The sequence below is a fragment of the Poromitra crassiceps genome, assembly GCF_964638095.1.
Source record: "Poromitra crassiceps genome assembly, chromosome: 2".
NCBI classification, from domain to species: domain Eukaryota; kingdom Metazoa; phylum Chordata; class Actinopteri; order Beryciformes; family Melamphaidae; genus Poromitra; species Poromitra crassiceps.
In genome coordinates, this window is record NC_139624.1 from 13,404,312 (window position 1) to 13,431,316 (window position 27,005).

General features: G+C 46.1%; 1 protein-coding gene across 1 annotated transcript in view; it reads right to left on the reverse strand.

Annotated features, from left to right (window-relative positions):
• Positions 1–20,991, reverse strand: part of LOC310798410 (NLR family CARD domain-containing protein 3-like) — a gene marked incomplete at its 3' end in the record, with an annotated part of 28,936 nt that extends 7,945 nt beyond the window's left edge. Inside the window, exons 1-7 of the mRNA XM_083660960.1 lie at positions 20,924–20,991; positions 17,129–17,272; positions 16,383–16,502; positions 15,614–15,736; positions 6,657–6,761; positions 3,405–3,529; positions 426–2,322 (exon numbers count right to left, since the gene is read on the reverse strand). Of these exons, the coding sequence (XP_083517086.1) occupies positions 426–2,322; positions 3,405–3,529; positions 6,657–6,761; positions 15,614–15,736; positions 16,383–16,502; positions 17,129–17,253 (2,495 nt within the window). The 5' untranslated portion in view covers positions 17,254–17,272; positions 20,924–20,991. The remainder of the gene's footprint in view (positions 1–425; positions 2,323–3,404; positions 3,530–6,656; positions 6,762–15,613; positions 15,737–16,382; positions 16,503–17,128; positions 17,273–20,923) is intronic.
• Between the last annotated feature and the right edge of the window lie 6,014 nt (positions 20,992–27,005).

A 27,005-nucleotide genomic window follows, 5' to 3' on the forward strand; every position in this document is an offset into this window, starting at 1 on the left:
ACGGCTGGCAGTCAATGTGTTAAAGCACAGAGTGGGATCTACAATAACGTATTTAAACTCATCAACATTTTGTATTGATGAACATATACAACACAAATGTGATGTTGTATGAATATGATGGACTGGATTCAGACCCCAGGAAGACTAGCTGGTGCCATTGACATGAGTTAATGGGGATCCTTACTGTGTGTGTGTGTGTGTGTGTGTGTGTGTGTGTGTGTGTGTGTGTGTGTGTGTGTGTGTGTGTGTGTGTGTGTGTGTGTGTGTGTGTGTCTCTGTGTCTGTGTCTGTGTCTGTGTGTGTGTGTGTGTGTGTGTGTGTGTGTGTGTGTGTGTGTGTGTGTGTGAGTGAATAAATAAATAAATAAATACATACATAAATACATAAGTAAATAATAAATAAATAAATAAGATACCAGGACTAACCGAGCCTTCCTGCAGTTCCTCACAGCTGGGATCAGTCTCCGCCGTCCATCAGCTGATGTGTTGTAGTCACTCAGGTCCAACACATCTAGAACCTCCTCTGACATCTGCAGCATGTAGGCCAGAGCTGAGCAGTGGATCGCAGAGAGTTCCTTATGTGATCTGTTCCCTGACTTCATGAACTGTTGGATCTCCTGATGTACTGACTGGTCATTCATCTCCATCAAACAGTGGAAGATGTTGATGCTTCTGTCAGGAGAGCAATCATCAGTGGCCATCTCCTTCAGGTTGTTGATGGCTGTCTGGATGCTTTCTGGGCTGCTGTCTGTCTGACCCAGCAGGCCTCCTAAGAGTCTCTGGCTGGACTCCAGTGAGAGGCCATGAAGGAAGCGGACAAAGAGGTCCAAGTGGCCATTTTTACTCTGCAGGGCTTTGAGCATGGCTTTCTTCAGGAAGACATCCAGGGATTTATTACTTTCAGTCCTGGATCTCTCCTTGTCCCAGTCTTTTCCCAGGAATGTCTCCAGTACTTTCTCAGCCCCGTTTGTGTAGCAGTGGAACAGGTAGACCGCAGCGAGAAACTCCTGAATGCTCAGATGAACAAAGCAGTAGACCGTCTTCTTTAAGTGCACACACTCTCTTTTGAAGATCTCTGTGCACACTCCTGAGAACACTGATGCCTCTCTGACATCAAGACCACACTCCTCCAGGTCTTCTTGGTAGAACATGAGGTTGCCTGTCTCCAGATGTTCAAACGCCAGCTTCCCCAGCTTCAGAAGAGCTTCGTTGTCAGTCTTCGTCAGCTCCTGTTGACTCCTCTCACGTCTCTCATTATACTTCTGCTTCTTCCTCTCTGTCTGAACCAGCAGTAAGTATGAGTACATCTCAGTCAGGGTCTTGGGAAGCTCTCCTCTCTGGTCTGTAGTCAACATGTGCTCCAGAACTGTAGCAGTGATGAAGCAGAAGACTGGGATGTGGCACATGATGTGGAGGGTCCTGGATGCCTTGATGTGGGAGATGATTGTGCTGGCCTGCTCTTTATCACTGGATCTCCTCGTGAAGTACTCCTCCTTCTGGGGGTCAGTGAACCCTTGTACCTCTGTCACCCTGTCAACACATGTAGGAGGGATCTGATTGGCTGCTGCAGGTCTGGAAGTTATCCAGTGAAGAGCCAAGGGAAGCAGATTCCCCTTGATGAGGTTTGTCAACAGCACATTTACTGATGATACCTGTGTGACGACAGACACAACCTTTGTGTTCTGGAAATCCATTGAAAGTCTGCTTTCATCCAGGCCGTCAAAGATGAACACAACTTTACAGACAGAGAGCTGCTCTGCTGTGACAGTCTGTAATGTTGGATGGAAAACATGGAGCAGCGTGAGAAGACTGTAAGGCTCATCTTTGATCAAGTTCAGCTCCCTGAACGAAAGCGGAATCACAAGACTGACATCTTGATTTTCCAAGCCCTGTGCCCAGTCCAGAGTGAACTTCTGCACTGAGAAGGTTTTTCCAATGCCAGCAATGCCCTGTGTCAGAACTACTCTGATTTTTATCTCTTTTTCTTTCTTTTCATTCTCTTGGCCAGGTAAGGGTTTAAAGATGTCGTGGCACTTGATTGGAGCTTCATGGAGGGTCTTCATCTTGGATGCTGTCTCCAGTTTGAGTGGAGCATCATGGAGGGTCTTCATCTTGGACACTGTCTCCAGCTGCCACACCTCATGTTGGGTATTAACGTCTTCACTTCGTCCCACTGTGATGTAGAGCAGAGTGTAGATCCTGTTGAAGGAGGTTCCAGTCCCTGCTTCAGCAGTTCCTGCTTCAGTTCCTTCTGTCACAAATCCACATCTCTTTATCAGAATGATCTTATGCTCATCTAAAACCTCCTGCAGAGCACCGTCCACTGGAAGACATGAAGGAGTAAATAAGGGTTACTCAAATACTGTATAGTATCTGGTATTAACTCATTGAGTGCCAGCCACTTTTGGAGAACGGACGCTCCCAGTGCCAGAGTTTCAGAGCGTTTTCAGTGATTTCTCGAGGCCCACAGAATATTGTGTGATATTACTATGTAAACACCGAACACGCACAAAGAACGATGAGACTATCTTCTATCATCTGCAAAAAAAAGGTTGTTTTGAGCAAAAAGACACGTTTCAAATTAGAAGCTGAGTTATTCCGCCTTTTGTGAAAGAAGCATTTCAAGCACATTCACTGAGTCTGAAGATAATATTTTCTGATGTAGTGACGTGGTGTAGTTGTGTGGTGCCTGCGTGCCCCACCCCCCTCTTCCCCCCTCAGCTGCAAACTCCTCCCCACACTAACACACAGCCTAACACGCACCCAGTCTATTTTCGGAGCGCTCCGTTTTTATGCGCCGGCTCCCAGCGCGACACGGAAATGCCAAACCGGACTGCAGGGAAAGGTTTGGCCCTTCGGCGTCGGGTGCTGCTTTTCTGGTGGCTAATCGTGTGGAGAAACTATACAGCAGAGACAGAGAGGCTCAGTTGTGGGCGCGGATTGACTGCTGTTCGCAGCCAACGTCAGCTGCAGACAGAGCAATCTATATGGCTCTGGCTGCAGCATGAGCGGTTTCTCTTTGATCACGGCTTTTTCCTGCTGTTTTCCGGACCTTTCTCTAATCTGGAGAGCACTGTCGCCACCTAATGGGTCGGTAAAATAGGTTATACACATTCAACATGCCCCAAAATTTTACAGGAGATGGATCTGGCTTTGATCCACGTCCCACCGTCAAAAAACGCAATTGACGACTTTAGTCGTCATTGGCACTCAACGTTACTAAAGCAATTGACGACTAAAGTCGTCATTGGCACTCAATGAGTTAATGTTATGTGTGTGTGTGTGTGTGTGTGTGTGTGTGTGTGTGTGTGTGTGTGTGTGTATACATACACACACACACACACACACACACACACAAACTGTGTATATGTTGCATGAGAAAGAACAATGTGTCTGTAGCAACACAATAAGTCCTGGTTGTAGAAATGGTGACCACAGTAGATACACTCCAAGTCTTACTTTGTACGATGCTGGTTTGACTGGATGTCTGCAGTCCAGGTCTCCGTCTGTCATCACTCGTCTTCCTCTCTCTGTGGAGATGAAGGCAATTCATTATGACACATTAGAAACGTTTATAAATGTAGTAAAACAACTAAAAAGGTTTTAACTATCTTTTGTTGCTGCAAGCAGAGTATGGAATTAATGGAAAGTATCAGTTGTGGTGACATCTAGTGGACATAAATCACGAGTACAGGTTTGGGCAAGGAGGGGCAAAGTCACATGGCCCGCAAAGGACTATGGGATATGGCCTGAGGTATTGCCACGTTCTGGCTTAGTGATTCAGTCTATCTTGTGAGCAGCGATGGAATATGTAGAGTACTAGGAAATAAGCGGCTCCAGCTACTTGCTGGGCCAAAAGGGAAGCGTCTTGTCTCTCTGTTCCTGCGTCTCTTCACAGAAAGACATGTAGCATCTTTGTTGCTAACTTGATGACACAAACATAAACCTGTCAAGTGCAGTCGATCACTGAGTACACAGATCATAGTGTGTACACTACATTACTGGTGGGCGGGATGAGACAATTTGATTGACACATGATGGACGTGCTATTGATTAAAAGTAGTGTTAAAAGCTGCATCAAATTAAACAGGGTAGTGAAGCAGTACTTAATTAAAAGAAGCAGCTGCGTTTGGAAACACATTAAACTGAAATGCTGAAATTCCTTTTGAGTAAATAAATGTTGGCAAATATCGGTTATCGGCCATAACAGCAAAGTTGATATCGGTTATCGGTATCGGTCACAATTTTCATATTGATGCATCCCTAGTCTCGCTGGCCAGCCTCCCCTCCCTACCGTGAGAGGAGTCTGGCACCGCAGGTCTCCATAATGGGATTGCCATGGACGCCGCTTAGCGGCACTGCCCACGGAAAATAGTTTCCAACAATCCAACTTGCCGTTTTCAGCATGTAGCAATGAGCTAGCGTGGAGGTTTGTGCCATTAGCTGGCTAGCTACTTAGCGTTGTTGTTTTCACTGCGGCGGCAGGGCACTATTTACAGCGACACACAGGGAGGAGGGAGCGGAAGCCGCTCTGATTGACATGGTCGGAGCCAATGACAGAGCTTGTAATAAGCCGGGAGCGGACATCCGGCAGCGACTGAAACAGTCGCTCCAATGGGACAGCAGAGTAGAGCAATGTTTTCAAGGTGCTTCTTTGGTGCTGTGGCAGCAGTGAGGGGGTGCTGCTGAGCTGCTGTGGCAGCAGTGAGGGGACGCTGCTACGCTGCTGTGGGAGCAGTCTGGGGGGTCTTTTGTAAAGAACAAAGAAAACATTTAAATAACAAAAACACCACTTTTACCTGCTGTGTACTGCAGCAATACAGCAGAAAAGTGGCCAAACTAATTGAGTAACACCTGCAGCTGAATCACTTGGTTTGACCAAGTAAAAGTATTTTTATCAGCATTTGACAAAATGTCTATGGAAAAAGAAATGGAGGATGAAATCCCTTGGTTCACATCTATGGTTCATATACCTAAAGTGGGCTTGACTTTGGCTCTATTGAATCTGTCTCTTTCTTTCGCTGCAGCAAACTTAGGTCTGTTCAGGGCTCTTAGTGTCGGGCAGTTCAAGTATTTTCCATGATTTATTCATTTAGACCAGTACCTCAAAATTAATTGAACTTTTCAAGTGTTTTGTCTTAGATTAAGCTGTCTTCATAACTTCTGTGCAACATCATGTGTGCTTTACACATTAACTGTCATTAAGTGTAATACACCCTTTAGGACAGTAGAGGGCAGGGCATAATTTTTTGTTATGTGAGGAAGTCAGTGTAATATGTGCATGGTCAGGTGTCAACACATGCTGTATAAATTTAAATTACAGCAATTGTACTATTTTATCCTTCTATTTCTAAATGGGGATGTAGAGACATGCAAAGTGTTTTGGAGACTAGTGAACTACATGTAATTAAACTAGTAGTTTAACAACATTTTGCAGCAACCTGCTGGTAGTTCAACTACATTCATATTTGCATCATGATTTAAGTAGTTAAAGTACATTTTTTGGGCTCAGCCCACAGTAGACTAATGGAATCTGGGCTCAATGTGAGGTTGAGATTGTTTTTTGTTATTTATTGTTTTTCTCAGCTACATTCCATTGTTGGGCTGTTTATACGACTTTTCAATGTGTGGCTCCTTGTGAGGGCCTCTATTGCCTCACCTTTGGAGGCTGTATACTTGTTGATTGTATATAGTTCTCCCTGTCAGGTTGGGATTGTGATTCCTCCTACTACCTCTAATCTGTGGGCATTGTTTTCAGCACTGCTCCCACTTGCAGTGCATTTACTGCATTCTGTGTCTCTCTCCCTTTTTGGGTACCCAATTTTTGTTTTTAAACTTTATTATTTTTATTTTTTTATTTAACCTTTATTTATACAGGGTGTGCCCTTGAGAGCATGCTCTCATTTTCAAGGGAGCCCTGATTACAATATGCACACATACAGTACAGCAGTTACATGAATACAAACAAGAATAGATAAAAGAACAAAATAAAAAAAAGAAGAAATATACAATTATATAAAACATCATAGACATTATGGACCTTCTTTACTTTATCCATCATGTAGGCTATTGATGCCTTATTGTTCACAATGATTGTTGATGCAGGTTCTCTGTGAGACACAGGTGTGTCTGGGAGGTCTACTCACTGATGGCTGAGTGATGTCACTATATATATATATATATATATATATATATATATATATATATATATATATATATATATATATACATATGTGTGTGTGTGTATGCATTCTTGTGTTGGGCCTCTACCCTGATGAAGGCTCTGCTGAGCTGAAACACGTAGGTCCCTGTTTGAACTTTGTTAGCCGTGCCACAATAAAGGCTTTTTCATTATTACTTCTGAAACAGTTGTTGCCTTGGAGTTTTTCCAAGTTCTCCTGCTCTCCACTCCTTTTTTACCTGCAAGGATCCCACTTAAACCTTTGACTCAACTTATTACATTATTGGGGTCTATTATATTGAAATGTATTACATCCTATCAGTAAAATATTATTACAATATCAGCCAGTACATTTTACTATATTATTGGTGAAGTTATTACATTATTAGGTTCATTACATTTTGGATCAAGTTAAGTGCAGATTTTACTACATCTTCCAGATATTATGATGTTATTGAATGCTACAGTCCTCTTACTTTGTGTCTGGGGGTCCAGGTTCATTATGTGGAGGTCTGCCTTTAGAGTGGTCACTCTTACAGCTGGGTGCTGGAGACTCTGCTCTCTGCCTGTGGTGCTGACCTCTGCAAACACAAATGTTTGATACATATCATCATTGGTTCTTTACACACACACACACGTATATATACGGTATATATATATGGGGTGGGCGATATGACGATCTTAGATCATGATCAGAATGGCTCCACGATCTGCCTTTCCAGACAGATCGTTAGAATCGCGCTACACGCAGTGCACATTCTATCAGTTGCATTTCTATGTGTGAAAGACGCTTCCCAAGTTTTCCTCCCCTCCCCCTTTTCACTTTGCAAAGTGCAGCAGCATGACAACACGGAGCGGAGGGGTAGTTGGTTTGACACACACACACACACACACACACACACACACACACACACACACACACACACACACACACACACTTAACCAGGGCTTGCCTTAACACGAAGGACCTCCCGTCATCCCAGGTGTATCATCATAGCGTTAATTAATTTGGGGACGGAGCCGGACGATAGCCTAAACACACGCTCTGCTCGTTACAATGAACAGCGTTAAAAATGACATGCCACACACACACACACGCTAAACAGACATGCGGGCACTGTTGATCTTAGATCGTTCACGATCTGCCTTTCCAGACAGATAGTTAGAATTGTTAGTTGCCTTAACACGAAGGACCTCCCAGGCACTGTCAGAGAGACAAACAGGCAGATAGAGCGGAACTCGCGCAAAAAGTGTCTGAATCTCGGCTGCTCTTTTTGATAGTTTGAGTTTCATTTGCTTCAGTCGGACTCGGCAGTTATTTTAAATGCGAGGACGCATATTTGCTCCTAATCTGCCCTCATCCTGCTGCCTCGTATTCTCAGGAGAGCGCGTTCTCTTTCAACATTTGTTTCGGTATCTCACTAAGGGAACACGCCCTCTGCGCTGTTTCCTAGAAGCATTTATTGCATTACGCCAGTCCTGACTGGCTGACGGACGTGACGTCTGCTCCCTAGGGGGAGGGAGCTTCCCCTACTATAAGAGCCTGACGTCACATCCTTACCCTCAGTCTAAAACCTCTTCTCGCTCCTGAAGCATACCTCGGAAGGACAGTACGGTGGATGAGGGACTAGCATCACTGCTTACAGAGCGAGCTTACACCTCGGTCAACGAGCGCTATCCCGACACGGTACGGTTCCACTTTCTGAGTCTAGCGGCTAGTTCGTACCCAAACGTTAGCTGCTACGGCTAGCCATCATACTAGCCTGAGCGATGTCGGAGCCGGCAATTATCCCCACCACGGGTAAAGCCAACCCTCCGGCGGCGAGGACGTGCATTTGCGGCAATAAAATTTCGGGAGCAGACACTTACCAAGTGTGCTCAGCGTGCCTCGGGCTGCAACATGCCCAGGACGCGATGCTATCCCCGACTACCTGCGAGCACTGTGCACGCTTCTCAAACAAAACTCGCAGACGCAGGCTGACACGCCAAGCCAGCATGCCTGCGATGGATCCTATGCTGGGGGTATCCACTCCCCCACCACAGGAACTAACTGAGAGCCCCCGAGGAGACATCCACGCGGGGGCGAGCTGGGGCGACCAGGTCGACGAGCTAATCCCTCTGACCGGCCCCGACGACGAGTTTGACGACGGCCTCGCGGCCGGGGAAGACGACGTCTTGGGCGAAGCCTCTGAGTCGGGAGACGAGCCTGTCAGCTTGGGCTCCGACGATGAGGAGGACAGCGGCTACGCGCCGTTTGACATCGCACCGGCTGCAAAGCCGATGGCTGTGGGATTCTTCGGCGTCGGCCCTCCAGACCCGACCGCCGGCACGGACCTGCACGATGTTTGCCAGAGAGCGGCTGCAAAGCTAGGCATAGTGTGGCCCGAAGCCCTCGCCGAAACCGCAAGGTCTCGTTACGAAGGGCGGAGACTGCCCACAACCAAGCCCTCGGCAAAGCAGCTGCTGCCGATTTTCCCTGAGTGCTTGGAGGAGGCTACCCGGTCATGGGATAATCCCCTAACGTGTAAGAACCCCGTCCTGGGAGGGTCGTCGTTAGACTGGGCCGGGATGGAAGAGAAAGGTTTCGCCCACCTGCCGCCGGTCGAACCGGTGTTGGCTTCCCACCTCCACCCCACTCAGAAAAACACCATGGCCTCGGCGGGGCCAGGCCTGCCCTCCAAGGCTGAGTGTTTTCAATCATCACTGACGGAGAAAGCGTACAAGTGTGTCGCCACGTCAGTGAAGGCTTTGAATGCATCGTCCCTGCTAATAGCCTACCAGGCCGAATTGCAGGACGACATGCGATATTCACCCTCCACACAAGTGTGGGATGAGGTGTGTGTGGTCACGGATCTCTGCCTGCGTCTGCATAGATGCGCAGTTCAATCATCCGGACGTGCCATGGCGATGATGGTCACTCAGGAGAGAGCTAGATGGCTTAACCCAGCCTGTCCCAGAGGGAGAAGACCCAGCTCCTGGACGTCCCTGTGGACCCTAAGGGCCTGTTCGGTCCAGCCGTTGCCTCCATGCAAAAACGCTGTGAGGAGAAAAAGAAGGAAGGTGAAGCGCTACACCTCTGCCTGCCCAGGAGAGCGCCACCCCCTCCCCACCCCGCTGCTGCACCCAGGCAGTACGCCCAGGCCGCCGCCCGACCAGGCTACCGCGGTGGTTCCAAGCGACAGCCCTCCACCGGCCCACCCCAGACGGGCGGACGGGGACACGGCAAGCCGCCAGAACAGAGAGGCGCGTGGGTGAAGAAAACCTTCGCCGCCGTGGTGACGCAGGGAGACCAGGCTGGTCCTCCCGCCACGACGGGGGCGAGGAAGAAGAGGCGTACTTAGTGCGCTGTTGCCGGGGGAAGACGACGGGTCCAGTCAGACGACCGATTCGCTACCCCCGAGGGATGTTCTGTTCCTAAACCAGTTCCAGAGAGCATGTTCCGGCTCCAAGAGGCGTGCAGAGGCCACATCGGCGCTCACAGTTCACAGCCACGGGAAGAGAAGGGTTTGCCCAGCAGAGAGCTCGGTGGAGCCACAGCTGTATCGCAAAAGTGTAACACAGTTCAAATGTTACACAAGCACATACCAGTGTCCCTCCCTTCCCAATGTAAAACGTTCATTAAAGATGTTTACAGGCGCGCATCCAGGCCACGAGCCGAGGGCGCAGCCCAATATTGTGAAAACAATAAAAGAAAAAACATTAAAAATAATGAATGTGGCGCAAGCCAGGAACATGAGCGGGCAAGTCCTCGTTACGCCGCATGGGGGAGCCATTGCTCTGCCTGTGGTGCAACGACCAAGCCAGCAAGACACAGTGAGTACGGGTGCCGCGAAGGCTCATCTCACAGTGTCTGCTCAGCCCGGGTTAGCAACGAGGCCGGCTTTGGGCCCGCTTGCGGACCGGGCTCAGCAGTGGCGGGCGTGTGTGGCGTCAGATTGGGTCATAAAGACTGTAACAAAGGGTTACAGGCTCCAATTCGCATCAACACCACCGCGGTTCAACGGGATACTGCAGTCACAGGCCCGTGGGGAAAAAGCCTGTGTTTTGCAGGAGGAAATAACCTCGCTGCAGAAGAAGGGGGCTATTCAGATGGTACCATCAGAACAGAACCACAGCGGTTTTTACTCGAGGTATTTTCTGGTCCCCAAGAAAGGAGGAAGTCTGCGACCGATACTGGATCTGCGGGCTCTGAACGGATACCTAAGACGGTACAGATTCAGAATGCTGACAAACGCAGCCGTATTACGCAGTGTGCGTCCGGGCGATAGACCTGAAAGACGCCTACTTTCACATCCATATTTATCCGCCTCACAGAAAGTATCTCAGGTTTGCCTTCAAAGGAATAACCTACGAGTTCATGGTGCTCCCGTTCGGACTCTCACTGAGTCCCAGGGTATTTGTGAAATGCACCGAGGCAGCGATCGCCCCCCTGAGGGAGAGGGGCATTCGCTTGGCAACGTATATAGATGACTGGCTTATACTGGCAGATTCACCCCAGCATATCCAGGCGCAGACCAGGCAGCTTATGTTGCATCTGGGAGCCCTGGGTTTCACAATAAACTGGGAGAAAAGTGTTTTGACCCCCACTCAAAAGATCACTTTTATAGGTCTGCATCTAGATTCAGTTGCCTTCAGGGCACGTCTGTCGGCGGAAAGGGAGGAAGCCTTTCGGGCTTGTCTGACACTTTTTCGCAGAGGGGCGCTGCTCAAATTCAAGGTGTGTCTCAGGTTGCTGGGCCTGATGGCGTCAGCGCTTGTGGTGATCCCACTCGGCCGGTTATACATGAGGCCGGTTCAGCGGTGGGTGACGTCACTCAACCTGAGTCCGACGCACCACGGTCACCACAGGGTCTCCGTCTCATCGGCGTGCGCGCTCGCCCTGCGTCCTTGGAGACGCACAGCTTTCCTGACAACGGGCGTCTCCATGGGGACGATCCTGGCAAGAAAAGTCGTTACGACAGATGCCTCTCTGACGGGCTGGGGAGCCGTGTTCGAGGGCAGACTGGCGAATGGCACATGGAGCTCACAGCTGAGGGGGTTTCACATAAACTTTCTGGAGCTCCAGGCGGTCTCGCTGGCACTAAGGCATTTCCTACCCTTCCTGAAGGGGAGGCATGTCCTGGTCAGAACAGACAACACCACAGTGGTGGCGTATACAGACAGGGTGGGCTGCGCTCCTACCGACTTCACATGTTGGCACACAGACTGACTGTGTGGAGCGACGCTCACTTGTTGTCACTGAGAGCCACCCATGTGCCGGGGATATTGAACCGGGCTGCAGATTTGCTGTCCCGAGGCAACCCCCGTTACAAAGATTGGAAACTTCACAGCGAAGTGATGTCCCAAATCTGGATGAAATACGGTCGGGCGGAGATAGACCTGTTCGCATCGGAAGAGGATGCTCAGTGCCCACTGTTTTATTCCCTGACCGGTCAGGCCGCGCCGATGGGGCTGGACGCCTTGGCACACGAGTGGCCGCGTGTCCCCCTGTATGCTTTTCCCCCATTAGAGCTGATCACTCCTACTCTTGCCAGAGTGAGAGAGAGGGGCCATGCTCTGATCCTGATAGCTCCACGCTGGCCGGGGAAAACCTGGCTGGCGGAGATAATTCAGCTGCTGTGCGGCACGCCGTGGCCTCTGCCTCTCCGCAGAGATCTCCTGATGCAGGCTCGCGGGGAGATCTTCCATCCTCATCCGGAGCGCATGGCCCTATGGGCCTGGCCCGTGAGAGGCAAAATCTGACTACTGTCGGGCTTCCACGAAGTGTCATTGAGACTATTCAGAGCGCCAGAGCCTCCTCTACGCGCTGCGCATACGATGGTAAATGGCGCGCGTTTGAGGAGTGGTGCGTAAAAGCCGGGGAGGTGGCTTTTCAGAGCCCCGTACCGGTGATCCTGACGTTTCTGCAGGGGCTGCTGGATAAAGGCTTGGCTTTCTCCACTGTCAAAGTGTACTTAGCCGCTATATCGGCATGTCACATAGGCTTTGGGGACAAAACGGCGGGTCAGCATCCTCTCATTTGTCGGTTTATGAAAGGGGCACGCCGCCTGCGCCCGGTTTCAAGGGACTTGGCTGCCCCGTGGGATTTGGCTATGGTCCTTGAGGCGCTATCACGCCCACCTTTTGAGCCTTTACATCACGTAGAGCTTAAAATACTCTCCTTTAAGACCACTCTGTTGCTCGCTTTGGCTTCGGCTAAACGCGTGAGTGACATACATGCGTTGTCGGTGAATCCGGCGTGCATGCGGTTTTCAGGGGTGGATAAGGTTGTAATGAGACCTAATCCCGTTTTTGTGCCTAAGGTTTTCAACCCGGCAGTGCCATACCGCCCTATTGAGCTATATGCTTTTCATCCCCCTCCTTTTTCCTCGGGAGAGGAGGAGCGGCTTAATGCGCTTTGCCCGGTGCGGGCATTACGCATATACATTGACAGGACAGCTTGCTTCAGGAAGTCTGAACAACTGTTTGTGTCGTGGGCTACGTCACACTTGGGGAAGCCTCTCACAAAGCAGCGTTTGTCACACTGGATCGTGGGGGCTATTACCATGGCGTATGATAGCAGGGGGATTCCTCCCCCTGAGGGTCTGCGGGCTCATTCCACGCGTGGAGTGGCCACGTCATAGGCTCTGTTTCGGGGGATTTCTGTGGAGGAGATATGTGCGGCTGCCAGCTGGGCAACGCCTCACACCTTCACCAGATTTTACAGGTTGGATGTCACTGCGCCTACACTGTCTCACACAGTGCTGAGCGTGGGTTGAGACACCAACTGTCCCTGTTGACTATCGTAAACTGGTTGTATTCTCGGTCTTCGAGGTAAGCTTGTCTGACAATACGGGAGTCTCTATATCCCATAGTGAGATACCGAAACAAATGTTGAAAGAGAACTTTAGGTTAAGAAATTAACCCCTGTTCTCTGAGACATTTGTGAGGTATCTCACCAGACAGCCCTCCTTGCCTGGAGCGAGGAAGAGGTTGTGCTTGCTTAGACTGAGGGTAAGGATGTGACGTCAGGCTCTTATAGTAGGGGAAGCTCCCTCCCCCTAGGGAGCAGACGTCACGTCCGTCAGCCAGTCAGGACTGGCGTAATGCAATAAATGCTTCTAGGAAACAGTGCAGAGGGCGTGTTCCCTTAGTGAGATACCTCACAAATGTCTCAGAGAACAGGGGTTAATTTCTTAACCTAAAGTTTCTGCTCCACCTTATTTTCTCCCCCCCCGCCTCTCTCTCACTGCTTAAAGCTCAACGCTGTGTGTGTGTGTGTGTGTGTGTGTGTGTGTGTGTGTGTGTGTGTTGAGCCGCATGTCTCTGCTCTGTCCCCACGCTCTGTCTGTCGGTCTCTCTCTCTCTCCATTAAATTAGCAAATTGACAAATGACAATCACGCAACTCAATCGCAGATAGCCAATATATTCGTCCCTTCGCCCAAACCTACTGTATAAATAACAGTGAACCAAGACATAGATGGATGGATAGATAGATAGATAGATAGATAGATAGATAGATAGATAGATAGTGTTTGCATGCTTGTGAACATTCTTTTTTAGCACATGAATTATTGGAAACTCAGCATAAATGAATGACATCAAAATATTTATAAAACAAATTGTATTTTAAATTTCCATGAGTTTTCTAGGTTTCTCATGGCCGTACGAACCCTGGAATTAGTTTGGTTGTACTTGTACTGTTCAGTAACTTGCAAAATAGTCTTAAAAACCAATATGAAAAAGAATCATGATAAGATCGTGGATCGTGATCCTGCCTGAAAAAATCGTGATATGATATTTTTGCCATATCGCCCACCCATATATATATATATATATATATATATATATATATATATATATTCTATTCATTCAGAATCTTTATTGTGAATTTAAATGTGGAACACATGAATGTGTGTGTCTTGAGTGTAGTATTTTGCTGAGAGAAGATATATAGTTTTGGGAAAACATAATCCAGAGGAATATCTATTTTTGTTGAATAGCTGTTTTGCAGAACAGTGAACAGTTATGTTTTACTTTCCATCATATCCTCACTACAAGCTTTGCTTCAGGAATACAATCATCTCATACTGTGTCAACTAAACCAGTGGTTCTCAAACCTTTTCATGTTAAAGACCCATAAACGCACACAACTTAGACCACACCCCCCATCTGATAAGATTGTTGCTTTGAGATGTCACTGTATGATCTGGTTACATGTTAGTGATGGGCCATGAAACAGAAATGGTGTGCCAAGAAGCGGTCAAAACATAGCGTTAAGTCCAGCATGGGAATGATCGGACACGCACGCACGCACGCACGCACGCACGCACGCACGCACGCAGGCAGGCAGACAGACAGACAGACAGACAGACAGACAGACAGACAGACAGACAGACAGACAGACACGCACACACACACACACACACCACTTTGGGGTGAGCTGAACTGGCACGGTGGATTTGATACCTTCACTTTTCCTGTGGAGCGACTGAGTAGTCAAGAAGAATTTAAGAAATAATTAACTATATTATATATTATAACTATATATATTATTGCAATGCAGTTCTCAAATTCTCAATGGTTTAGAAGAAGCTGTATTGATGCAACAGAGACAATCACACACACACACACACACACACAGCACTTTGGGGTGAGCTGAACTGGCGCGGTGGATTTGATACGTTCCTATTTCCAGTGGAGCGAGCGAGTAGTCGAAGGTAATTCAAGAAATAATGAAGTATATTGCGATGCCGTTCTCAAATACAGCTCCAGTAGTCTGCATTGTCAATGTTGTACCCGACGTGAGGCAGAAGTTAAACTCACATCTGACTGTTTAGAAGAAGCTGTAGTGATGCAACAGAGACAATAACTCAGAGGATTTGCTTTATGGTGGGAAAGGACATGATGCAGATAAACATGGTGGACTGTGAGGGATTTTGTGAGCTACTGAACTACATTGAGAACCAGGCTGTCGCGTCCCCCCAAAGCACAAGCCACACTGATTTATTTATTTATTCATTGTGGTATGCAGTGTTAATGATTAACCCATTAATAGACTGTTAACGTGTTCAATTAAGGGTTAAGGAAAATGCATGAAATTCCCATCCCTATATGAAACCCATGACCAAAATAGTCACACATCACACAACTTAGACCACACACCCCTATATGATAAGATTGTTGCTTTTAGATTTTTTATTACAGAAAGTGTATGAAACCCATGACCAAAATAGTCATGCATTGTGTCATTGTGCTACTTATGAATGGAAGAATAGTGAAAATAACTTATTGCCGTTTTTAGCTGGGGACCCCTGGAACTGCCTCAGGGACCCCACTTTAAGAACCACTGAACTAAGTAACAGTGAAGGGAACCAATTCTACAGAACATGTTCCTTCATCATCATTACTCAAGTCTTCTCAGGTAGGCTGACAGTATAACAGTCCTCTTACCTTGTGTCTGAAGGTCCAGGTTCATCACTGAAGTTTGGATGAAGAAAACCTTTAGTCGAGTCACTCTTCATAGACCGGTAGCCTGAGTCTGGAGACTCTGCTCTCTGCCTGTGGTCCTGACCTCTGAAACAGACATGTGTTATACACATCATTAGACATTATTGTGACGGCTGCACCAAATCACCACACATCGTGTCAGTAAAACACCCTTACAAAACGCCTTTCCCTTTGTTCATCAGTTAGTTTGTAGCACATTTTATGTTTACAATACACATATCATCACCACCACCACATAACAAACCGACACATAGGCTTTGTTTCAAACATGGTCAACATTTAGTAGCATTATTGATATCATGTTTCTCATTTGAGTGCACACATTTGAGTTAACATGTTTCTATCATTTTGCTGTGGTTTATAGAAGCTCCTTTCTTTCTCCTCCTCCATGCTGATCCACACGTGTGTCTCACCGGGAGTCGTCCGCCACCTCTTCCAGACCTGGACAGGCAAAGACTGAGCAACCGTTCTGGACCCTACTAAATACCAATGGTGGGGGTGGTGGAACCTCATAGACAACAAACGGAGTAAGGATCCACTGCAGGCATAGTTGATGACGCAAGTGCACTCTGTTTTTGTTTCCGAGCGCAGAATAAATGTTGTAATGTGAAAGCTGACCAGAGGGGAGAGGGGATGGGGGCAATCGTTCCCGGGTGCGGAACGGAACGGAACAGAACGAAAGCAATCGTTCCCAGTGAGAAAGCAGCCTTACTTTGTGTCTGAAGGTCCAGGTTCATTACTGAAGTCTTTGCCGATGTCTTTAGACCGGTCACTCTTCATAGACACACAGCTGGGTACTGGAGACTCTGCTCTCTGCCTGTGGTACTGACCTCTGAAACAGACATGTGTTATACACATCATTAGTTCTAGTAAAGACAGACAACAATGCATGTGATGTTGCATATTGAAATGTATTGTGTGTTTGTTAGTGTGATGAAGATCACACTGCAGGTCTTGATTAGTTTGCTTCAATGTGATGGTTTCAGCACGGTGCTCATGTTCTCTGTCATGTGTTGGTTGGCCTGTCTCATGTGTGCTACTGTAGTGCTTTCAAACTGTTTGTGCCCAAGGCAAGTCAAGGAGGTTTCAGGAGGTCCCCAGCAGAAAGGGGAATATTTTATTTTCATTATAATTGCATAAGTAACACAATGACAGAATGTACGACTGTGGTCATGGGTTTCATACACTTTCTGTACTGAAACCTCTAAATATATATATATATATATATATATATATATATATATATATATATATATATATATATATATATATATCAAATGGGGGTCCGTGGTCTAATTTGTGTCAGTTTAGGGGAGCTTGACGTGAAACAGTTTGAAAACCTCATCAGCACAAGGGATTTAATCCACCTTTTTTGGGGGCCCATGGCCCTCCATCCAGAATAATGTTTGGCCCTTCATAGAAAATAATGTGGCACCTCTGGTATAACAGTCATCTTACTTTGTGTCTGAAGGTCCAGGTTCATCACTGAAGTCTTTAGACCAGTCAGTCTTCTTAGACAGAGTCGGACAGCTGGGTACTGGAGACTCTGCTCTGCTCTCCTCTTCCTCCACACACACATCCATCTTCTGGACTTCAGTCAGTCTGAAAGAAGCGTGCGCACGCACGCACGCACGCACACACACGCGCACACACACACACACACACACACACACACACACACACACACACACACACTTTAATATCTTTATTTGTGTTCACATTTAGAAAAGTACAATACTCCTTGGACACAAACAATGATAGATAAATAATGGTAAATCTCAGAATGAAAAATGTATCTAGTCTGAGTCTATGAAAAAGGAAACAGCACTTGCTCCAAATGTGGTGAAGCAATAGACCAATTATACGCCTACGTCACAATGACAACAAACAGCGTCAGATGCGCAAGACGGAGGCAGAAAGACAGACTCCGCGCAGCCCTGTCAAGTAGTTTTCCAGTGGTCCGAAAACTATTCGAGCAAGACATGTCTTCGTGTTGTGCAGTGGGATGCCAGAATCGGAAAGCTATTGTAGCAGAGTATTCGGGTCTGCCTATTCACACTTGGTTAATAAAATAATAAACGATAGAGCCAGGCTGTAACGTTATAACCAGCTTCACCTTTATTCTCCCCACATATCCTGTTCTACGGTAACCGGAGGGAACATACACAGCCTCGCACACACGCAATAGAACACAACACAACACTGAACAGTCTGTTACACTATCAACAAAGCAAGGACTAAAGTTTTACCGAATCCCGTCAACTCATACTGCTTTTAATGCTAACCGTAGGTGTCTTTGGTTGCAAGCCCAAAGAGGAAATCGTTAAAAATGCCCGACTTTGCAGTGCTCGCTCATTTCATATCAGGTAGCCTATGCTGTAGTAGGCTGCTAATGACAGCCACATCGCTCGGTTAGTTAACAACCAAGTAACGTTAAATCAAATGTCATTATTGAGTTGAACTGATTGGAACGAGGACATCATTAAAAATGCCCGAAATGTAGTGCTCTTCATAATCAGGTAAGCTGCCTGAAACTGTAGGCTGCTCAGCCACATCACTCGGTTAGAACGACCAAGTAACGTTACATAATGTCATTATTGAGTTGTGTGCATTATCAACATAATATATCTTTGCAAGTTACAGAATAATTATCTACGCTATCCCCAGTTATAAAGGAATGCACGATATATGTATTGCTGGCCACTCTAGGCTTGGCGAATTGACAGCGCCAGTGCGTATGGTATGGGTCTGTAAGACGTATCCCATTAACCAACGTTAATTTTGATGCATAACATTGCTTATCACTAGGCGATAAGCTGTGGTAGTAAGCCGAGAACTGCATTTTAAAACTAAAATCTAACTGTGTGTCGCAGATGAGCACAGAGCAGTCCTGACAGCGGCGTCTTTCACACAGCTCTGTCTGTGTCAATGAGCGGCTCCGGGCTTTTTGCCTACACGATGTGCGCGCAGCTCCATGTTGACAAGCTGTATAAGGGGTCTATAGACCTTTTTCATGGCAGCCATTTTGTGTCTCAAAGGCAACACAGGTGCAACCAAAACATTAATGAGGGCCCCTGGGCACTGGAACACCTAAATGGAATGGAAGTTGGAAACAATCATTAATGTTTTGGTTACACCTGTGTTTACCCTGCCTTTGAGACACAAAATGACCACTGTGAAAATGGTTGCAGAAATAGAGCAGAATTTTGCCAGTGCCTTTCTGTAGCTTTTTGGGCTGTCCTGCCCTCTGCAGGCCACTTCACAGCCAGCCTGTGGACATTACCTAGGCTTCCAAATATAAAGAGCAGCAATTTACGTTTGTACCCCAGCTGTATAATAGCATCCTTGAGCAGTTGGTACAGAGGAAGAAGCAGAAAGTGACTTTGCTGGTTCTACATTGCAAGCAGTGGTGTATTGCCAACATAGTCTCACAGACAATTGTAAAATAGCAACGTTTTGGACCAACGTTGTTACAATTTCGGCTCCAAAATTGTAAAATGGTAACGTTCTGAGATTTTAGGGTTAGGGTAGGGGGAGGGGTTAGAAACGGAAAATCTCCATAAACCACACCCACCCCTGTAGAAACGTATGTTACCATTTTACAATTTTTATTTTTATTTGTAACTCTAGTTATTTTTCCAGCACCTTGGCCGAGACTTGGCTGGGTCGAGCGGTGGCCCTCCCTCACAATTTTGGAGCTGAAATTGTAACATAGCAACGTCGGTCCAAAAACGTTGCTATTTTACAATTTTTTTGGAGATCGGGTTGGTATTGCAGGGTAGATGCAGATAGACGGCGTATACCCTACCCACTAATTTTTCAGCTGGCTTTGTGTCTGCACTTCTACTGGCAGATTCCACTGGGATACGTTGCATTATGACTGCGAGGAAGACACTGGAGCTGGTCGCAGCCTGTCTAGCACCCTGTGCAGACTACAGTGACGTTTGTCACCTGCTGTCGCCTGCTGGTAGCTTGGTGCTGCAGCTTGATTGGCTGTCTTCCAGTCTTTCCGTCTTCAATAGACCCTTCTCACGGGGGCCATTTTGTGTCGAGAAGCCAGGGGAAACATAGGTGCAAGCAAAACACTAATGAGGGTTTCCAAATCCCAATCATGGAAGTTGGAAACCCTCATTAGTGTTTTGGTTGCACCTGTGTTTACCCTGGCTTCTCGACACAAAATGGCCCCCGTGAGAAGGGTCTATTAGTCTATTTCAAATTGGTCCCTCCTTTCGTCGCTGCCGTCCGACGCTCATCTCTTTGCAAAGCATGCTGGGATATTAGGCGGCAGACTGCAGCGATGAGAGGAGGGGGCAGTTTGAAATCGACCGATTGAAGATGGAATGCGTAGTCAGTGAATGCCTGGGTCCACCAGACGCAGTGCTTCGCGGCACGGTCCTGAAGCTTCCACTCTGCTCCGCTAAATGCGCCCTGTGCATTTTCACTTCCCACTTGGAGTTGTGTCAAGCAGCACAGAGCAGGCTAACCTGACGCTGCCAGATGGATGTAGGTTGGTTCACATTTGTTTCACAACCTACATCCATCTGGGTTTGGCCAAGCTACCCTGCTGAAGAGGGCGGTCACTTTTTTCAAGCTACTCGGCAGGTGATTGGATGGGCCGTCTGTCTGTCACCGTCTGGGCATGCCAACGCCAACCAATCAGATCGACTTGCCTTCATGACGCAGCTGCAGCGCCTGGAGAGAATTGTAAACAGCTAGGACTACAATTGAATGTTAAGAGCTAAATGAGGAAGGGCTTTGCCCGAAACGTCACCTTTTTTTGTGGTCAAATAAATATTTGGGAGCAGCTGCCAGTGTGCGGACTCTATTTTTATTACTTCTTTGCACTTCGGTCCACCTCTATGATCATGGCAATAACATCAGCCAAATGCTTTGATACAATATAATGATTTAACGCTACTATTTAGCATTAAGGACTGGTGAATTTTATCATATCTGTCAGTGGAATGGTAGATATTTACGCATGACTGGAGAATGTTATTTGCTTACTTTTGTGATAGTAAACTAAACAGAGAAAAGACGGCCGTGTGGTGTTGTTGTTACATAATCTGCTGGTCTTGAGGCACCATTGGATAAAATGATAAGATAAGATATGTATAATTGCATATTATCAAATCAAATCAAGCAGAGGGGGTGGAGCAATGACCGGGACAGCAGGGGGAATTGGCCAAGTACAACTGGGGAGAAAATGGGGAAGAAACAGGAAGGGGGGGTGGATGTGAAGGTGTGTGGTACCTGTGTGGAGACAGACTGGACTGTCCTTTGATGCGCTCAGCCCGTTCACCAGCTGCCCTCTGAAGGGGAGAGTCTGCAGAGACAACCCTCAGTCACTCACCAATCACAGCATCACATAGAATAGCACTCCTGTTCTGAAGACCAATCACAGCATCACATAGAATAGCACTTCTGTTCTGAAGACCAATCACAGCATCACATAGAATAGCACTTCTGTTCTCAAGACCAATCACAGCATCACATAGAATAGCACTTATGTTCTCAAGACCAATCACAGCATCACATAGAATAGCACTTCTGTTCTGAAGACCAATCACAGCATCCCATAGAATAGCACTCCTGTTCTGAAGACCAATCACAGCATCATATAGAAAAGCACTTCTGTTCTGAAGACCTATCACAGCATCACATAGAATAGCACTCCTGTTCTGAAGACCAATCACAGCATCACATAGAATAGCACTTCTGTTCTGAAGACCAATCACAGCATCATATAGAAAAGCACTTCTGTTCTGAAGACCAATCACAGCATCATATAGAATAGCACTCCTGTTCTGAAGACCAATCACAGCATCATATAGAATAGCACTCCTGTTCTGAAGACCAATCACAGCATCATATAGAATAGCACTTCTGTTCTGAAGACCAATCACAGCATCACATAGAATAGCACTCCTGTTCTGAAGACCAATCACAGCATCATATAGAATAGCACTCCTGTTCTGAAGACCTATCACAGCATCACATAGAATAGCACTCCTGTTCTCAAGACCAATCACAGCATCACATAGAATAGCACTTCTGTTCTGAAGACCTATCACAGCATCACATAGAATAGCACTTCTGTTCTGAAGACCAATCACAGCATCATATAGAATAGCGCTCCTGTTCTGAAGACCTATCACAGCATCACATAGAATAGCACTTCTGTTCTGAAGACCAATCACAGCATCATATAGAATAGCACTTCTGTTCTCAAGACCAATCACAGCATCACATAGAATAGCACTTCTGTTCTCAAGACCAATCACAGCATCATATAGAATAGCACTCCTGTTCTGAGGACCAATCACAGCATCATATAGAATAGCACTCCTGTTCTGAAGACCAATCACAGCATCATATAGAATAGCACTCCTGTTCTGAAGACCAATCACAGCATCATATAGAATAGCACTTCTGTTCTGAAGACCAATCACAGCATCATATAGAATAGCACTTCTGTTCTGAAGACCAATCACAGCATCACATAGAATAGCACTTCTGTTCTGAAGACCAATCACAGCGTCAGATATAGAATAGCACTTCTGTTCTGAAGACCAATCACAGCATCACATAGAATAGCACTCCTGTTCTGAAGACCAATCACAGCATCATATAGAATAGCACTCCTGTTCTGAAGACCAATCACAGCATCATATAGAATAGCACTTCTGTTCTGAAGACCAATCACAGCATCACATAGAATAGCACTCCTGTTCTGAAGACCAATCACAGCATCATATAGAATAGCACTCCTGTTCTGAAGACCTATCACAGCATCACATAGAATAGCACTCCTGTTCTCAAGACCAATCACAGCATCACATAGAATAGCACTTCTGTTCTGAAGACCTATCACAGCATCACATAGAATAGCACTTCTGTTCTGAAGACCAATCACAGCATCATATAGAATAGCACTCCTGTTCTGAAGACCTATCACAGCATCACATAGAATAGCACTTCTGTTCTGAAGACCAATCACAGCATCATATAGAATAGCACTTCTGTTCTCAAGACCAATCACAGCATCACATAGAATAGCACTTCTGTTCTCAAGACCAATCACAGCATCATATAGAATAGCACTCCTGTTCTGAAGACCAATCACAGCATCATATAGAATAGCACTCCTGTTCTGAAGACCAATCACAGCATCATATAGAATAGCACTCCTGTTCTGAAGACCAATCACAGCATCATATAGAATAGCACTTCTGTTCTGAAGACCAATCACAGCATCATATAGAATAGCACTTCTGTTCTGAAGACCAATCACAGCATCACATAGAATAGCACTTCTGTTCTGAAGACCAATCACAGCGTCAGATATAGAATAGCACTTCTGTTCTGAAGACCAATCACAGCGTCAGATATAGAATAGCACTTCTGTTCTGAAGACCAATCACAGCATCATATAGAATAGCACTTCTGTTCTGAAGACCAATCACAGCATCACATAGAATAGCACTCCTGTTCTGAAGACCAATCACAGCATCACATAGAATAGCACTTCTGTTCTGAAGACCAATCACAGCGTCAGATATAGAATAGCACTTCTGTTCTGAAGACCAATCACAGCATCACATAGAATAGCACTTCTGTTCTGAAGACCAATCACAGCTTCAGATATAGAATAGCACTTCTGTTCTGAAGACCAATCACAGCATCATATAGAAAAGCACTTCTGTTCTGAAGACCAATCACAGCATCACATAGAATAGCACTTCTGTTCTGAAGACCAATCACAGCATCACATAGAAAAGCACTTCTGTTCTGAAGACCAATCACAGCGTCAGATATAGAATAGCACTTCTGTTCTGAAGACCAATCACAGCATCACATAGAAAAGCACTTCTGTTCTGAAGACCAATCACAGCATCACATAGAAAAGCACTTCTGAAGACTTGAGTCTGACTTGTACTTTGATGACTTGAAAAGGTTTCTAAAGTCTTGACTTGAGATCTTGTGTTTGTGTAAATTACTTGGATTGAAAGTGATGAGATTTGTTCCAGCGGACGACTGAATTTAAATTATGTTTTCAGAATTTCTATGGAATGATTAAATTTATTGAAGTTGAAACTGATGATAGAAATCAGACTCATGATGCTCTTACCAGGTTGTGATCCTATTCAAAGCATATTGCATTGAAAAGTCCTGGATATTTAGTTTGATTTCACATATTAAATTGGGACTTGATCAGTGCTCTGTCAGATGTGTCGCTGCACTAATGTGACGATGACAGATTCCTCCACATTAGCAGCACTTGGTGACTGAAGTTATTCTTCATGATGTGTTCTGATTATTCACATGTAATTATCTACTGATTTCTATCTACATATTCCTCTAACACAGCGCTTTTCAAAGTGTGAGGAGTGCCTCCACTGGGGGGCGCCAGCCAACTTCAGGGGAGGCGCGACGTGGCGCGCAAAAATCAGAGAGAAGAAAATGCACAGCCTCCACTGGACATGTCCGCGCCGTCACAAAAGTAGCCTACGAGGTTGTCTGCAGAGAGCAGCACTGATTAATTATTTTTAAATGTACAAAAAGCAAAAGTAGATGTCTGGACATTGTAATTGATTTGTGCGTTACCCAACCCATGCCAACGGCACACAGCAATTAATTTCACCAACATGCAACAATGTAGTGACTTACTGGAAAGCCACTATTAGAAGTTTTCAATACAAAGCTGTGATTGAACAACATTGACCAGCATGCAATGGGAAACACTCACCAAGTCACCTGGTGGCCTGGAGGTGAACAAACAAGCACAGGGCCAGTTAGATAATCACCTGACCTGAAAAAGATTCAGACAAAATTGAAAATCTCACCTACTCAATCAAACAAAATGAGGTAAAGCACAAGATTAAATTGATTTTGGCATTTTTTATGAGGATGTAATTTAAACAAGTTATCAAAATGACAACTGTATTTTACTCAGTATCTTCTATCTAAATTATATTATAAAAAGGAGCAAGTGGGCAATGTTTATTTGTTCTCTGTTTCAATTTTTGTCCCGCTGATATTGTCATACGAGGTATTGTGACATTGCTGATGATTGTCAAAATGAGTACGGTGTGCCCACATCCCCTCGAACCCCACAGTGACTTAAGGCCTAAACATGGTCGTCCGTCCGCCTCGAATTGGAGCCGTCTCGCCGTCTGGCGGCGCCAGCGAGCCCTACATGCTCGGACGCCACTACGCCCTCCCTCCTCCCACCCTCCCTCCTCCTGTGGGAGCTCCGTGTGAAAATGGCGGAGATTGTGTGCCAGGCAGTCTGAATGAAATTGAATGTAACGTTCCCAATTCTATGTATTAAATTCTAAAAAACGACCCTCAACATTTGGGAAGGCTAGGCCAAACAACTAGTTCGTTATAATCTAACATCATGCTTTGAAAGGCGACTTTACGACTATGAGCCAAGGCAACGGCCAGTCACAACTCTCGTGCAGCTGACGTCACGCACGTATCGTCGGCGCTGAGTCACATTTTCGAGCAGCCCCCGTCAGCCGACGGCGCCCCCTCCCCGTAGGACGGGGCGAGGATCTGACGGACGACCATGTTTAGGCCTTTAGGGTGTATTCACACCTCTAGGTCGTTTGCTTTGTCAGGGGCTTAATTGATACAATTGTTGCATTTGTGCCTTGGTTCGTTTGTGTTCACACAGCCACAAATCAAACGATCCAAATAGTATTGCCAAGCCTCCTGGATTGGCCAGCAGACACTCTGATAGGCTAATAGCCTCCTGGGATGGAAAAAATAATTCCCAGAGATTTTATATGATTATAATAATGTGTTTTGTTACACCTACATTGTAGGCTACGTCGAGCGTGCGCGTGTGAGGAGAGAGAGAGAAAGAAAGAGGGGGGGATCGGGAGAGAGAGAGTGAGAAAGTTATTTATTTATTTAGGCTGTCTATCGGGAATTTGGAGATAGAAGATCAAAGACCCTCGCAACCTCTGCTATTAGCTACTATCACGGAGACTTCAGAGGATTAGCCGACACATAGGCTATGAACACCTGTCCTGTCAGGAATAAAATATTAATAAATAATTTAATAATAGCCTACGGACATTTCAAGGAATACATGCAATCAGTCTGATTGAGCCAGACAATCTTATCACAAAGAAGGCTAGCTCTGATTACCACGACTTGTTATTTAATGGAGACCAGAGGTAAGATGATCGAGTTCAAACTGCATATGTGATGATGCACGGTTTTTAAATGATAAAAATGCTCGTTCTTCAGGCCATTACGCACAGCGCAGCTGACTACGGCAACTGTTTTATCCAAAAGTGCGCACTGTTTCCTGCTTTGTGTCGGATCGAGGTCGGATCACGTTCTCACTACAAACGAACCGCACCAGAGTTCGTTTGGAAGCGGACCGAGACCACCCGCTTGTTTTGTCCCGCATCCGAGTGCGATTGCTGTGTTCACACTCCCCCAAACGAACCGCACCAAGGGGGAAAACGCTCTCTGTTTCGGAACAACTGCTCCAAACCAGATAGGTGTGAATACACCCTAAGGGTCACATATCCTACAAGCCAACGTGCACATTCAGCGGAGGAGTGATGTCATCTAGGACACCATGGCTTGATGCTGCTCAGAGAGCAGCAGCCAAATGGCATGAAGAAAAGGAGAAGTTAGAGGTTATTGCATTATGATGGTATAATTCAGTAATTATTAGGGATGCTCCGATCCGCATTTTTCGCCTCCGATACCGATTCCGATATGTGGGGGTCCTGTATCGGCCGATACCGAGTACCGATCCGATACCAGTGCTTGACATTAACGGCTGTCCAGTTGCCCTTCGCAACCATAAAAAAAAATTGGTCTGTGGTTGCCTCAGTGGCAACCACATTTTAACATATAAACAATAGGGACAGCAAACAGCAAAATGTGCACCCCAAAATAAACATGTTTCTAATATTCCTAAAACCCTAAATCGATATTAATAAGATGACATCACACACAGACTGTCTCTCTCTCATCTCCCCAATGCAGCCCTGCGACTCCACAGTCGCTAGGCATCAGCTTTTGGTTGCCGAAACTGTAATATGGTTGCCATTCTTAGTCACCTTATATTTTGAGTAATTAAGATACTATGCACTTAGTCAACTGGCATGGGTTGGTGGTACAATATGGAAATGATTCCTGTCAGAGAATCCTTTGTTGTTTGATTATTTCCATGAACTGAGTGAACATACAGATATTACAGGGTCTGAAATAAACATAAGCAAATAAATGGTCTTGAGTTTAATGTAGCCTAAATCCAAATATAACAAATATGACGATTATTTCTGTTATACAATAGCTAAGT